The following is a 16,138-nucleotide window of genomic DNA, read 5'->3' as shown; positions in this document are numbered from 1 at the left end:
CGCACTCCACCCCGGCGATGTCCCTTTCCTCGGAGCCACCAACAACGTTCAGGGCCCTCTACACGGGCATGGTGAGGGGCCGCAGTTCTGGTGGTCGCCCTCCGATCTTCTGCCGTTCCTGGCAGTTGTGTGTGCCCTTATCCTGGGGAGGCAGAGGGGATAGCGGGGGGAAACACTGTTAGATGGTTCGCTGCATGCAGCCCAAGGATTGGTGTCATGGAAATGATAATAAAGACAAATTCTTTGAGGTTCGATTTGAGGAGATTTATTTAACACAAATATTTGCCAAGTGGCTGCATAGCCATTCCACATGAGCCGTTCGCTCATGGCCCGATCAGCGGGGAGTCCCATCCTCCCCAACCGGATCTGTGAAGCAGGACGCCCAAAGGGCGGCGAGAGAGAAATGGCCCGCGAACGCCCTGCGGCCTCTTAGCGGGCCGATGACATAGAGGAGGCGTGCACCATCCACCATCCCAGAGACACTCACCCCGGTTGGGCTATTTAGTGATGAGGTTCCTGGGTCACAGTCTGGGTCGCACATCACAGCTGAGCAGGTACAGCAGGTGGAGGTCGGAGCAGCCGAGGGCCCGGACTGGCGGAGGGCAGGCCAGGCCCAGCATCCAGCTGGCTCCCAGACGTTTTCCCGAGTTCCTGGAGTTTCTCAACCCACCCGCACAGCCGATGCATCAAGAAACCCAGGGACACAATGACGGGATGAGGGCTGTCTTCCAGACTCTGCAGACGCTGGTAGAGGAGTCGAACCGGCCATGCCCGATAGTGGCGGTCTTCGGGGTTTCAGACCAGCCAGATCTATTCCTGGGGAGGAGGGCGGACGCCCTTGCCTTTGCCTCCCTGATCGCCCGCCGTAGAATCCTGTTTGGCTGGCGGTCAGCAGCACCGCCCAGAGCTGCAGACTGGCTGTCCGACCTCTCGGAATCTCTCCAAATGGAGAAAATCAAATTCGCCATCCGAGGGTCAGACGACGGCTTCCACAGAACGTGGGAGCCATTCATATAATTGTTCCGGGACCTGTTTGTGGCCAATGAACAAGAGGAAGAATAGTCGGGTGGCCAAGAATCAGGGGAAAATGGACGGGAATCGTGGGAAGGTAGCCGGGGGGGGGGGGGGGGGGGGGGGGGGGGGCTACGGGTTCGTTATGGGGGTTTGATGGCTAGCTAAGGCCCAAAACCAAACTGTAAATAATTGCCTATAAACATGTGTCTCGGCCATATTGGGGAATGTAAAATATGTATGCCGGCTAAAGGGGGCGGCCACAGTTGTTATTATGAAGATGCTTACCTGTAAATATACATGTTAATTTTTGCGAGTTTTTTTCTAATAATTTGTAATTTGTTGGATATAGAATATGAAAACTCAATAAAAAACATTTTTAAAAAAGAGGAGTCGAACCGCGTCCAGGTGCAGTGAGTGGTGCCGCTTATGGCAGCAACCCAGGCCGACACCGCACGGGTGGCATCCGTGGTGGAGGCAATGGGTCAGGTTATGCAAGGCGTTGGGCTTAATGTGCACGCGTCATCCTCGGCCCTGGACCGGGTTGCCCTCTCACAGGCAGCAAAGCGCCAGAGAAAACACATTGGCCGAGTCTCAGCAGGTCATGGCCCAGTCGCAGCACGCCATGGCACAGTCACAGCAGTCGATGGCACAGTCCCAGCAGTCAGTCGCGGAGAGCATCAACCGCCTGACACATGTGCTGGATGGCGTTGTGCGCTCACAGGTTGAGATCGCACAGTCCCTGGCGGGAATGTCTAACTCCCTGGACTCCGTCTCTGCAAACCTTCGGATCCTGGTGGATACCGTTGCAGGCCTCCAGGACTGGCAGCGCCAGGTGTCGGTGGCGCGACGGGGCGACCTCCCCGCTCGCACCTCTGTCCCAAAGTGAGGCCCGGGGGCCACCGGGCTCCCCGAGGGAGGAGGAGGTTTCGGGGCCCGTCCCATTAACTCCATCACGGGACGTCCCGGAATTCTCGGCCTCCCCCCGTCCCATCCCTGGTGCATCGGGTGGGCAGCAGGCAGAGCAGGGTGGCACAACGTCACCCTAGACGCCCGCAGAGCAGCCTGGCCCATCAAAGCCGGGTAGCCCCAGGAAACGCTTGCCGAAGGAGAAACAAGTCGAAGGGGGCGATTCGCAGCAGTCCTGAGAGGTGGCAAATGGAGTTTAATGTGGAGAAGTGTGAGGTGATTCACTTTGGAAAGAATAACAGGAATGCGGAATATTTGGCTAATGGTAAAATTCTTGGTAGTGTGGATGAGCAGAGGGATCTCGGTGTCCATGTACATAGATCCCTGAAAGTTGCCACCCAGGTTGATAGGGTTGTGAAGAAGGCCTATGGTGTGTTGGCCTTTATTGGTAGAGGGATTGAGTTCCGGAGCCATGAGGTCATGTTGCAGTTGTACAAAACTCTAGTACGGCCGCATTTGGAGTATTGCGTACAGTTCTGGTCGCCTCATTATAGGAAGGACGTGGAAGCTTTGGAACGGGTGCAGAGGAGATTTACCAGGATGTTGCCTGGTATGGAGGGAAAATCTTATGAGGAAAGGCTGATGGACTTGAGGTTGTTTTCGTTAGAGAGAAGAAGGTTAAGAGGTGACTTAATAGAGGCATACAAAATGATCAGAGGGTTAGATAGGGTGGACAGCGAGAGCCTTCTCCCGCGGATGGAGGTGGCTAGCACGAGGGGACATAGCCTTAAATTGAGGGGCAATAGATATAGGACAGAGGTCAGAGGTGGATTTTTTACGCAAAGAGTGGTGAGGCCGTGGAATGCCCTACCTGCAACAGTGGTGAATTCGCCAACATTGAGGGCATTTAAAAGTTTATTGGATAAGCATATGGATGATAAGGGCATAGTGTAGGTTAGATGGCCTTTAGTTTTTTTTTCCATGTCGGTGCAACATCGAGGGCCGAAGGGCCTGTACTGCGCTGTATAGTTCTATGTTCTATGTTCTATGTTCCTCCTCCACTCCTGCTGTATCATCTGGGGAATCATTTAGACGTAGTGTTAGGGCCCGTAAGGCAACAAAGAGAGACACTGAGTAAGTTGGCACGGGTGAAGGGCACAGTTCAGTTGTAGGGGCTAGGGCATCTGTAAATTATTGTTAACATTAAATGCACTGTTCCACCTTACTTGTAATACCGTGTGATTGTTCCACTGCCACAGGAATCGTGATGGTGACCGAGTGTCGCTGGGGTTGACGAGCGGTGAAACTTCGGTGCCGGGTGTGCAGTGCTGGCACCACTGCCACTGGCTTCTCCCTCCGCCTCCTGCAGCAGGTCATCTCCCCTCTGCATCGCGATGTTGTGCAGCGCACAGCAGACCACAACAATGCGAGCGACCCTGTCGGGCTGGTACTGCAGGGCCCCTCCGGAGCGGTCCAGGCACCTGAATCTCATCTTCAGGAGGCCAAGGCAGCGCTCCACCACACCCCTGGTTGCTGCATGGGCCTCGTTGTATCGGGTTTCCGCATTGGTCTGAGGCCTCCGTATAGGCGTCATCAGCCAAGACCTCAGCGGATAACCCCTGTCGCCTAGCAACCAGCCCCTCAGCCGGGGTGGACGTCCCTCAAACATCGCAGGGATGTACGACTGCGCCAGTATGTAGGAGTCATGCACACTCCCTGGGAACCTTGCACAGATGTTCATGAACGTCATGTGGGGGTCGCATACCACCTGGATATTCATGGAGTATGTCCCCCTTCTGTTTGTGAACACCTCCCTGTCCCCTGCAGGCAGGCGCATGAGGACTTGAACACAATCGATTGCCTCCTGCACCATCGGTATCCCGGCCACACTGGCAAATCCATGAGCTCGTGCATCTTTTTTTTTTAATAAACAATTTTATTGAGGTAGTTTTTGGCTTTATAAACAGTTACAGACATCATCAGAAAGAAAGCAAAAAAGGCAAAAATGTGCAAACATCCACGTACTTTCAATACTTCCATCGTAACATATTGCACAAGCCCGCTCCCCTCCCACCGGTACTACCCGCCATATTTTCCCTCCTACTCTACTCTACCTCCCCCCCCCACCCCCCCTGCTGACGCTCACTCTCCCGCAAAGCAGTCAATAAATGGTTGCCACCTCCGGGTGAACCCCTGCACAGATCCCCTCAAGGCGAACTTAATTTTTTCCATCCCCAGGAAACTCGACATGTCCGCAAGCCACCACTCAGTCTTCGGGGGCTTTGAGTCCCTCCACGCCAATAATATTCGTCGCCGGGCTATCAGGGAAGCAAAGGCCAACACATCGGCCTCTTTCTCCCCCTGGACGCCCGGGTCTTCCGAAACCCCAAAAATTGCCACCCCTGGACGTGTTTTTACGTCCAGTCACTTGGCGTCGGTCACTTGTTTTTAGCACCTGGGACATGACCCCCGCAAATCCCTCTCAGTACCCCCTCAGCTCAGGGCATGCCCAAACATGTGAACATGGTTCGCTGGTCCTCCCGCGCACCTAGCGCATTTGTCCTCTATCCCGAAAAATTTGCTCATCCGAGCCACCGTCATATGGGCCCGGTGAACGACCTTAAATTGGATCAGCCCGAGCCTAGCACATGTCGCGGTCGAATTTACCCTACTCAGGGCCTCTGCCCACAGCCCATCCTCCATTTCCCCGCCTAGCTCCTCCTCCCATTTAAGTTTCAGTTCCTCTGTCTGGGACCCTTCCTCCCTCATGAGCACCTTATATATACCCGAGACTCTGCCGTCCCCTTCTTCCCTCCTAGAGACTATTCTGTCGAGGATCCCCATTGGCGGGAGGCGCGGGAAAGATGGGACCTGTCTACGAACAAAGTCCCGCAACTGTAGGTATCTAAAATAATTTCCCCTTACCAACCCAAATTTCTCCTCCAAGCTCCTTAAACTCGCGAAGCTCCCTTCCAGGAACATATCATCCACCCTTCCCGCCCCTGCTCGCCGCCATACTCGGAACCCCCCATCCATACTGCTGGGGGCAAACCGTTGGCTGTCGCAGATTGGCGCCCAGACAGACGCCCCCATCTCCCCCACATGCCTCCTCCACTGGCCCCATATCCGCAGGGTCGCCACCACTACCGGGCTGGTGGTGTACTTGCCGGCGGCAGCGGTAGAGGAGCCGTGACCAGGGCTTCCAAGCTGGAGCCCCTGCACGAAGCTGCCTCCACCCGCTCCCAAATAGACCCCGTACCCACCATCCACTTCCTTATCATAGCGATGTTGGCCGCCCAGTAATAATTGATCAGACTCGGCAAAGCCAGCCCTCCCTCGCTGCGGTTCCTCTCCAACATTGCCTTCTTGAGCTCGTGAATCTTGACTTGCTCGGTCCTCGGGAAAGGTGATGTAGTGGTCCGCGATGGCATAGAGGGCGTCGGTCACATCCCGGATGCACCTGTGGACCGATGACTGGGCGATCCCGGAGAGGTCCCCGCTCGGAGACTGGAAGGAGCCGGTCGCATAGAAGTTAAGAGCGACCGTCACCTTGATGGCAACCGGGATCGCGTGTCCACCCCCGTTCCACGTGGGGCGAGATGCGCCACGAGGTGACAGATATGTATCACCGTCCCCCTACTCAGCCGGCGTCTCCTCCTGTAGGTGATGTCCATCATTGTCTGGAAAGAGATCCGGACACTGTACACCCTCGGCCTTGGTCGTTGCCTCTGGCGCCGTGGCTGCACCCTCACTCTCTCCTCCCCCTCCTCCTCCTCCCCCCATGCTGCTCGACGACTGGCAACTCCTCGGCCCTTCCCTCTGCTGCTGCAGCTGGCCCTGCATCCACTGCAGGTTGTGGCTGTGGACGCTGCTCCATCTCCAAATGCAGTGCAGCGGCCCCAACCACTGCGCAGAACATAGCCGTTCTGTTCGCAGACATTGTGCTAACCTACAGAAGGGTGGTGGGGGGCAGAGAAACGGGACATGTTAGACGGAGGTTAGTCGACACCTCGGCAGCCGCCTGCCACGGGATACCTGTGTGTCCCGGTGGCCTGGTCGCGATGCTGACACGCGGGCAGCCTAACCCCTGGTCACTTTCTGCATCCAACGGGCAGTTAACTACGTCCTCTTCACCGGTGCGTCAGTGGCCTGTGGCCGTAAGCCACAGGGCACCCAGCGGCCGTGTCCTTGTGACCGGCACGCCATGGCATGGTGGCAGACATTTTGTAACCGGGGTTGGACGAGTCACTCGCTCACTCTCTCCCTACCCCCCCCACTCCTCCCTCCCCCCCCTCCGTCTCCCCCACTCCTCCCTCTTTCTCCCACACTCCCCCCTCAGTCTCCCCCACTCCCCCCTCCGTCTCCCCCACTTCCCCTCAGTCTCCCCCACTCCCCCCTCAGTCTCCCCCACTCCCCCCTCAGTCTCCCCCACTCCCCCCTCAGTCTCCCCCACTCCCCCCTCAGTCTCCCCCACTCCCCCCTCCGTCTCCCCCACTCCCCCCTCCGTCTCCCCCATTCCCCCCCTCCGTCTCCCACACTCCCCCCTCCATCTCCCACACTCCATCCTCCGTCTCCCCTACTCCCCCCTCAGTCTCCCCCACTCTCCCCAGTCTCCCCACCCCCCCCTCAGTCTCCCCCACTCCCCCCCGCTCTGGACACCCCTCCCGTTCTCAGGAATGACTTCCCCGTTGTGGCCAGACTCCAGCAGTGCGCTGAGCGGTGCGCTGAGCGGTGAGCTCACTTCCTCGAAGCTCTCGTCAGCCAGCACGACTGGTTGACGAACTTCAAAAGCAGGTGTGTTGGCCGGTGTGAAAATATGGCGTGATGACGTCGGGACTTCGGCCCATCCGGGCCGGAGAATAGCGGGGGGCCAAAAAGTCGGTAGTCTGGTCGTGTTGGGGGGTCTGTCGAGGCCTTTGCCTTGAATGCCGACGTGTAGTTTGTGCGGGATTCGGAGAATAGCGGGAGGGCATCGGACTGACGTCGCCATGAAAATCTGCGCGGACCGCTATTCTCCGAACCGGCGTGAGAGCGGAGAATCGCGCCCACAATCTTCTGTCCTAACGATCCTAACCACCCACAGCCAAAGTCCCATCCCTCATTTTCATGTAATCTTGTTACCTCTCTACAAATGTGATCCACCAGATTATCAATTTTCTCTGAGTTATCAGGGATGTACGTGCAACAGTCACTTCCAATCGGGGCACAAGCATCTCCCTTTTCAGCTAACAAGAAATCAAGGGCCATTCTATTCTGCAGGGCAACTGCTCTTATAGCACCTATCTCAGTTTCTATCTGGTTAACAGCTTCTGCAGTATCACTAGCTACCTGCTTAAGGATGTCTTGTAGTTCATATGCATTAGTGGCTATTCCTAATGGTGGGATCATTATTCCCAGCATTTGTGCCCATGTCATCATATTTTCTGTCATCCTGTGATGGGGATGGTCCTGCAATTGCTGAACATGATGCACATAAGAGACTACATATCCCAAATAGCAGGAGCCTTCCCAATTTTCTGGTAACCAAGGGTATGCTTTATGGCCACAGATAAAATATGTGCCGTTATTTGCGGTCAGGTTTCCTCTACTATCAGTCATCATTATTCTAATAGGATCCCCTTCCCAGGAGCCTCCACAAGATTCGATTTTCAACTCCTGACCAATCAAAGATCAATAATCCTTTAGTTGTAAGGTGGAACATAGGGGGTTGCCAATTCAAGGTCTGATCTCACTGACTCATGCCTACTGAGTGGTCCCATATGTTTTATGTTTCTTGAAGCACATACTTCCTTTTGGGACTCCAGTATAATTGGGAAGGATCAAACAGGACGGTTGACGTGTTGCATTAAACCTCTGCCACCTCCATCCCTCAAACCTATTTATATCGTATCCAGCTGATCTCCAATCTAGCATATTCTGTGTATCTTCACCGCGTCCTGATCTATTTCATTTTAGAGCCCATTCTGCTATCTCGTTACTGGTGAATGAGATGGGTCGCACAGGGATGACCTCCCCCCCGAGCAACAAATATTTGCGGAGAGGGGAGTGGTCTGGCTGCATAGACATTCCACAGCACTCTTTTATACACTTGAAAACCATTATATTTATAGTGTGAAATAAACAACTTTGGGAACATATGCAAGAGGAAATATAAATGTTTTTCCCTTAGTTTAAAAACAATTCGAGTACTCATTTCGTTGTCCTTCGGAAGCACAACTTTTTATCATAATACGGCCAAGTCCAAAATACTAAGCAGTATTTTGTTTATGTCACCTGACCTACTTATTTCTGTTCAAAAGCAGTGCTAAACTATAGTCAAGCATTCCCAGCATGCCTTAGCAAGTGCCTTTCTTCTAAAATATAGCCACACAACTAGATAAAATGAATACCCTTAAGCGGGCAATTAATCCGCACATTAAAGTCCCTTCTGCAGTTGGGTAGATTGGGGCCTCAGTGGCCAAGGCAGCCGACCATGGATGATGGCATGGGTGCTGGCATGTGGGGCAGGGTATGTGTTTGGCCGTTTCCCGGGGGTGGGGGGGGGGGGGGGGGGGCAGGGCTACAGGTGTGAGGGGGGAACAGGGTTAGTGACAGGGGCATGGAGCAGCCAACTCACCCTGGTCTCCCTGAGGAGGTCATGGAGTTTCTTGGGGCATGCCAGTCCGGGTGACGCCCACGGCACTGACCGCCTCTGCCACCCGTGCCCAGGCTCGGCAAATGGAGGCCTTCCTTGCGGGCCGGGGTATAGCGTCATCCTTCTCTCCTCCACGGCACATCCAGAATGGTCTCCAGCTCAGCGTCCTGTAACCGTGGCGCTGCTCTCCTTCCAGCCATTGTGTTGCATGGGACGGTGTGTGTGTGGAGAGGAAGCACCGTTTCAGTACGGCTGCGGCATGTGAGACTCATGAGTGCCAATCATGGACCCAACGATTCCGGCACCATTTTCCTGGAATTGATTGCATTCCACGTGGTGACCTTGCTACCCCATTAAATGTAGCTGAATCAGTGCAACTATTGCCCCGATTTTTCTGTCATAAAATGCCACACATCCTCCTTAGCCTCATGAAACAGTGAATCTAGCCCCTTATCTGAACTGCTTCCAATGCATTTACATCCTTCCTGAAATAAATTAACCAATACTGTGCACAGTACTCCAAATGTAGTCTCACTAATGCTCTATATTACTCACAAATTTCTCTCATGGATCCAACAACAGAAATATTTTAATATTTCCAGCACACCTAGAGGATGCCTATTGAGCGCCCAATCCAATACAGCAAGGCACAGAATGGGGGTGCGCATGCAGCCCGCATTATGAATCATTAGGTGGATGTAAAGTGGACTCAGTGCCAACAAACTTCTAGGGTGTGATGTCCAAATGCGCCTGCAAAGTACATAGCAAATGCCTTGTGTTGATAATCAATGCTGAATTTAGAATGATATCAGGTACATTGTGTAGCAATGAGCCTATCAAGCCACCTGACTATAGGATTAATTATCCATTGTATATTTATTTCCATCATTTATTTTCTCAGCCCAACACAACAAAAGGCAGGAGCACAATATGATCGTTATGTGTCCCAGTTGAATGAGGTGATGGAAAAGCGTACCAGTGACCAAATTACATTGAATGAAACATATGACAATATACGTGATACTCAACAGAAAATTATTGTTGTGACCAGAGATATAGCAGAATTGAAAGAAGAGATAAGTGAGGAACAAAAGGTTTTTCAAGCAAAGAAGGAAATCTTGACAGCAAAGGTAATTTCCCCTTGGATTCGAAAGAAAAAAAAAATTAAATTCTGTTAACACGTGTATTTTTGTTAATATATGAACTAATTTCAAACCATAAATTTTAATTCAAAAATTAATTATTGTTCATTTGTACAACAAAATGGGTTGCTTGTGTATTTATTACATGCCAACCATCTAGAATTTCCTTTATATTTGAGTTTAAAAAAATATTTTTAGTAACATTTTCATTTATAAAATATAAAAATAGAAACAACAGGAAAGCAATACAAGAAAACAACAGACCAAATCACATAATCCCCCCATCAACGACAAACAAAAACAGGAAAAAAGAACCACTTCTCCCCCCCCCCCATTAACATAGCCCCACAGCCCCCATGGTAGGAACAAATGCCCCCTCACCCAGCAGCTAAAAGTGACCAACTCCTTGAAGTAGATGATAATAATAATCTTTATTGTCACATGTAGGCTTACATTAACACTGCAATTAAGTTACCGTGAAAAGCCCCTAGTCGCCACATTCCGCGCCTGTTTGTGTACACAGAGGGAGATTCAGAATGTCCAATTCACAGCACGTCTTTCGGGACTTGTGGGAGGAAACCGGAGCACCCGGAAAAAACCCACGCAGACACGGGGAGAACATGCAGACTCCACACAGTGACCCAAGCCGGTAATCAAACCTGGACCCTGGAGCTGTGAAGCAACAGTGCTACCCACTGTGCTTATGTGCTGCCCAATGTCAATGTAACCCCCAGGACGTTGATGGTAAAGGATGCAGTGATGATAATGCCTTTGAATATCAAGAGGAGATGGTCATTGACTGGCCCTTGTGTGGCACATATGTTGCTTTTCACTTATCAGCCCAAGCCTGAATATTGCTCAGGTCTTGCTGCATATTAGCATGAACTGCTTTAGTATCTGAGGAGTTGTGAATTCAATACTTATTTTTTTTAATAAATTTAGATTACCCAATTATTTTTTCCAATTAAGGGGCAATTTAGCGTGGCATTTCCACCTACTCTGAACATTGTGTAAACGTCATCATTCCTGAACTTACCATTCATGAAGCACCTGAAGATTCTTGGGAGTAGGGCACTATACTTAGGAGCTCCTGCAACCTGGGGCGGAGAGGATTGATGAATCCACTCATATATACCGGATGTATTACTCTCCTCTGTCCCCACATACAAAAGGATCTTCTCTATTGTTATGACACCCTGGGTGCAGTCGATTCCAGCCCCAAATACACCAGAATCCAAACACAAGTGAATTAACCAATAATTTGGATAAAGGTTCTGAGATCTTTGGCTGTTGACTGCATCGGTAACTTATGGAAATCAGGGCCGGGATTCTCCCCTACCCAGCAGGACGGGGTGTCCCGGCGTGATGAAGTGGCGTGAACCACTCTGAAGTCTCCGCACCTTTAGGGGCCAAGCCCTAACATTGAGGGGCTAGGCCCATGCCGGAGTGGTTGGCGCTCCGCCGGCTGGCGTGGAAGGCCTTTGGCGCCACACCAGCCAGGGCCGAAGGGGCTTCGCCGGCCAGCGGACGTCCGCGCATGAGCCGGACATCAGCAGCTGCTGACATCATCCCCGTGCATGCGCAGGGGAGGGGGTCACTTCCGTCTCCGCCATGGTGAAGACTATGGCAAAGGCAGAAGGAAAAAAGTGCCCCCCGGCACATGCCCGCCCGCCGATCGATGGGCCCCGATCGAGGGCCAGGCCACCGTGGGGGCATCCCCCGGGGCCAGATCGCCCCGCGCCTCCCCCCCCCCCCCCCCCCCAGGACCCCGGAGCCCTCCCGTGCCGCCTGCTCCCGCCGGTAAGGTAGGTGGTTTGATCCACGCCGGCGGGAGAAGCATGACAGTGGCGGGACTTCGGCCCATCGTGGGCCGGAGAATTGCCGGGGGGGGAGCACACTGACCGGCCCGGAGCGACTCCCGCCCCCGCCAAATCTCCGGTGCCGGAGAATTCGAGACACGGCGGGGGCGGGATTGATGCCGGCCCCCGGCGATTCCCCGACCCAGCGGGGGGGGGTCAGAGAATCCCGCCCCAGATTTGTAAGTGAAACATAACAACTATTTATTTATAACAAAAATAGAGATAAGACATTCAATACTTATTTTTTTTAATAAATTTAGATTACCCAATTATTTTTTCCAATTAAGGGGCAATTTAGCGTGGCATTTCCACCTACTCTGCACATTTTTGGGTTGTGGGGGCGAAACACGGGGAGAATGTGCAAACTCCACACGGACAGTGACCCAGAGCCGGGATCGAACCTGGGACCTCAGCGCCGTGAGGCGGTTGTGCTAACCACTAGGCCACCGTGCTGCCCTGACATTCAATACTTATAATAGAATAATGGCCAACTAATCTACTACTCCCCTGCCACCCTTTTACAATCCCACCCTCTACCCAACTCACACAAGACGGACACAGAGGGAGGGGGAAGGATACAAATAATAAGAGGATTAAATGGAAGATAAGTGTCCTTGCTTCAGATGTTGAAGTAGTTGCAGCAGCAGGCCGACCTCCCAGGACGTGGAGTGATTGCAACCACCAGTTGGATGCCTTTACTGATGTCAGACCAAACTGCACATCCTGCTGGAGTTTTCTGTTTTAAAATTAAAGGTGAAGTCAATCTTAAAGGGATTAACAGGAGGATCCTTACACCATCAAGGAATGGGAATGTCAGGAACGTTCGTCTAACAAAATTTCTTACCTGAAGGGGCCTATACGAATCCGGGCCCAAGAGCCCAAACTTCTCTTTCAATTTCATCAGGCAGGCAAACCACCCCTCCAGAAATTGGTCACATAATCTCTCCTGCCCCTTCACCCTTCACGCCCCAAATGTGGCATCCAACCTCAAACACGTGGTTAGCACAAATGGTAGCTTACCTTAATACTGACCTCAGTTTAAAATATTGATGGCGTTGCCTCTATAATTTTTAAGTGGACACAAACGCGCGGGTTCGACCGGTTTTGCCGGTGTGAACGGAAGAGAAGCCATCACGTGCACCCAAACTAGACCCCGTGCATGATCCAGACTTCATCTGCACCCAGGTAGACCCCAGGTCCCCACACCTTCCCAACACCACCTCTACATTAGCAGCCCATTAATAGAATATCAAGTTAGGCAGTGCAAGCCTCCTGGCTGTCTATCCCTCTGTCGAATAACCCGCCAAATGCTCGGAAATTTACATTTACCCACATATAAAGGCTGATATGAACCGTTCCAACCCACAAAGAATAATTTGGGAAGAAAGACCGGAAGACACTGCAATAGAAATCTTGGCAAAATATTCATCTTAACTGGCTGAACCTTGCACGCCACGGACAAAGGAAGGTTGTCCATCCTTTATAGGTCAGATTTAACCTTGTTCACCAGGCTGGTATAATCCAGTTTGCGGAGTCGGGTCCAATCTCAAGCCACGTGGATCCCCATATACCGAAAGCTGGACCTGGCTAAGCAAAAAGGAAGTTTCCCCAGACTGGCTCCACTCCTCAGGGTGCTGACTGTAAAATACTCACTCTTCTCCAGATTTAAGTTGTGTCTGGAAAAGGATCCAAAGTTCTTCAGTATCCTCATTATGCCCCTCATGGTGGGCACCGGGTCCTTCACATATAATTAAAAAATCATCTGCATACAGGGATACATGGGGGCAACACGGTAGCATGGTGGTTAGCATAAATGTTTCACAGCTCCAGGGTCCCAGGTTCGATTCCCGGCTGGGTCACTGTCTGTGCGGAGTCTGCACGTCCTCCCCGTGTGTGCGTGGGTTTCCTCCGGGTGCTCCGGTTTCCTCCCACAGTCCAAAGATGTGCGGGTTAGGTGGATTGGCCATGCTAAATTGCCCGTAGTGTCCCAAAAAGGTAAGGTTAAGGGGGGGGGGGGGGGGGGGGTTGTTGGGTTACGGGTATAGGGTGGATACGTGGGTTTGAGTAGGGTGATCATGGCTCGGCACAACATCGAGGGCCGAAGGGCCTGTTCTGTGCTGTACTGTTCTATGTTCTATGTTCTAGGGATACCCTATGTTCCACTCCATCCCAAACTATCCGTTTCCACTTATCTGAGGCCGTCGGGGCAATGGCCAATGGCTCAATCGCGAATACGAACAGTAAGGGAGACATAGGACATCCCTGCCTCATTCTCCTGTGTAACTGTAAAAACCCCAAACTCATGGTATTTGTATGAACACTGGCAAACGAGCGTTGTACAGCAAACAAACCCACGACACAAACCCAGTGCCCAACCTGAATCTTGCGAAAATTTCAAAGAGGTACCGACACTCTACCCTGTCAAACACCCTTTCTGCATCTAATGACACAATTTTCTCCTTCTCTGGCCCGGTGCCAGGTTAGGAACCACGTTCAGCAGTCACCACACACTGAAAGTCAGCCTTCGACCCTTTACAAATCCCGTCTGGTCCTCCCCAATCACGTCTGGGAGACTAGGTTCCAACATCAACGCCAGAAGCTTAGCTAACAACTCAGCATCTATGTTAAGCAGTGAAATAGGATGTTACAAGCTGCATTCCGCAGGATCCTTGTCCTTTTTCAGGTTAAGGGAGATGGATGCCTGACCAAGTGTGACAGGAAGGGAACTCTCTGTACAAATGTATGGGACCTTTGCTGTTCGTAGTATATATAAATGATTTGGAGGAAAATGTAACTGGTCTGATTTGTAAGTTTGCTGACGACACAAAGGTTGGTGGAATTGCAGATAGCGATGAGGACTGTCAGAGGATACAGCAGGATTTAGATTGTTTGGAGACTTGGGCGGCGAGATGGCAGATGGGAGTTTAGATTCATAGAATTTACAGTGCAGAAGGAGGCCATTCGGCCCATCGAGTCTGCACCGGCTCCTGGAAAGAGCACCCTACCCAAGGTTAACACCTCCACCCTATCCCCATAACCCAGTAACCCCACCCAACACTAAGGGCAATTTTGGACCCTAAGGACAATTTATCATGTCCAATCCACCTAACTTGCACATCTTTGGACTGTGGGAGGAAACCGGAGCACCCGGAGGAAACCCACGCACACACGGGGAGGATGTGCAGACTCCGCACAGACAGTGACCCAGCTGGGAACTGAACCTGGGATCCTGGAGCTGTGAAGCAACTATGCTAACCACTGTGCTACTGTGCTGCCCTTTAACGCGTACCCGGAGAACCGACCAAAGTCCTCCAAAATCCCTATAATGGTTCCAATGCCCCCCATTGGTTCTGAAATATATAACAACAGGTTTTCCGCATACATTGTTTCAAGGCACAACCGTGTCCACCATCTTACCTCCCTCCAACTTCCTCACCTGACTATTGGCCTGAGACTTCTTTCCAGCAGACTTCATCGACGCGATTTTCGATATAACTCTGGCAATAATTCTTTATGTAATTTGGCAGGCCGTGTTTGACTGCAAAAATCCCCTATATACCAGGCAAAAAGAATTTTAAAAAAGCAGGACTGTGGCGGGAGCTACCTTTGGTGCAACTGGCTCCCACATGGTGTCACCAGAAGTCTCTCCTTTGTATTTTTGCCCACAAACGAGCGTTATCTGGGTGCAAATTGAAAGGATTGCATTTCATGCATAGCATCCAATATGTCTAAATCTTCTCGATCTTTTACAATTAATCTCTCTGCCTGAATGTATCGTCACCCATAATAAAGGCTATAGAACATTGCACACAAGCTATCTGCAGTTCCACTTGCCACAAATGCCACTTCAACCAAATTTTCAATTGCTGCAGGAATTTTCTCGTACCTTGGCAGTTATTATTAAATGATTTGTACTGTGAGACCTGCTCTGTAATTAGGGAAGGGGATTGCAGGGAGTTGCTGGAGATGTGGCGGGGGGGAGCGCAGCAGTGTTGGTGGTGGAGACAGGGGTATGGAAGAGGAATGGAGGATATAAAAAGGCATTGGCAAGACCTTTTACACTTACCTGTCAAAAGGTTCCTGACACAACAACCTTCCCCAAACGTTCACAAACAGAATTACCTGGCAGAGCTCCCACAGTCACCTGGCCACACAAAAATATCAGGGGAAGGGAAATTTCAATTTCTAACAGGGTTTCAAATGTTACTTTAAGTAAACTATACATCACAACCCGCCAAGGTTCCTGACCCAACAAAAATTATGTGGCCTGCATACCTCTCATTTGATCCTCCATGGGAGAAGCACAATGCCCTCTGTGTGCCCCTTCCACAACCTCATAGCTTCTCTACCAACACCACGCACCCCGCTCCTCTTCAAATACAGAGCAGATCTCATGAGAATCATTTTTAAGGAAGACACTGAGAAATTTGCTCAAAACACCAGAAAAATTACTGTATCTTGCAGCACCTGAATATCTGGTTGACGAGGCTGACGAGGGGTTACTCGGTGCCAGCAGATGAATATTCAGCCTTCGGTTTCAGTTTGGTGTATTCCTTGGCCCCAGTTGTTGATACTGATTTGCA

General features: G+C 51.5%; 1 protein-coding gene across 2 annotated transcripts in view; it reads left to right on the top strand.

The window, feature by feature from the left end:
• ccdc175 (coiled-coil domain containing 175) overlaps window positions 1-16,138 on the top strand; it is a 191,839-nt gene that overhangs the window by 15,536 nt on the left and 160,165 nt on the right. For both annotated transcript variants that reach the window (XM_038780307.1, XM_038780313.1), the window contains exon 4: window positions 9,456-9,684. In XM_038780307.1, the coding sequence (XP_038636235.1) occupies window positions 9,456-9,684 (229 nt within the window). The remainder of the gene's footprint in view (window positions 1-9,455; window positions 9,685-16,138) is intronic.

Source organism: Scyliorhinus canicula, chromosome 2 (genome assembly GCF_902713615.1).
Source record: "Scyliorhinus canicula chromosome 2, sScyCan1.1, whole genome shotgun sequence".
Lineage (NCBI taxonomy): Eukaryota > Metazoa > Chordata > Chondrichthyes > Carcharhiniformes > Scyliorhinidae > Scyliorhinus > Scyliorhinus canicula.
Note: the sequence above shows the minus strand (reverse complement) of the source record. Positions and strands in the feature narration are given on the sequence as shown.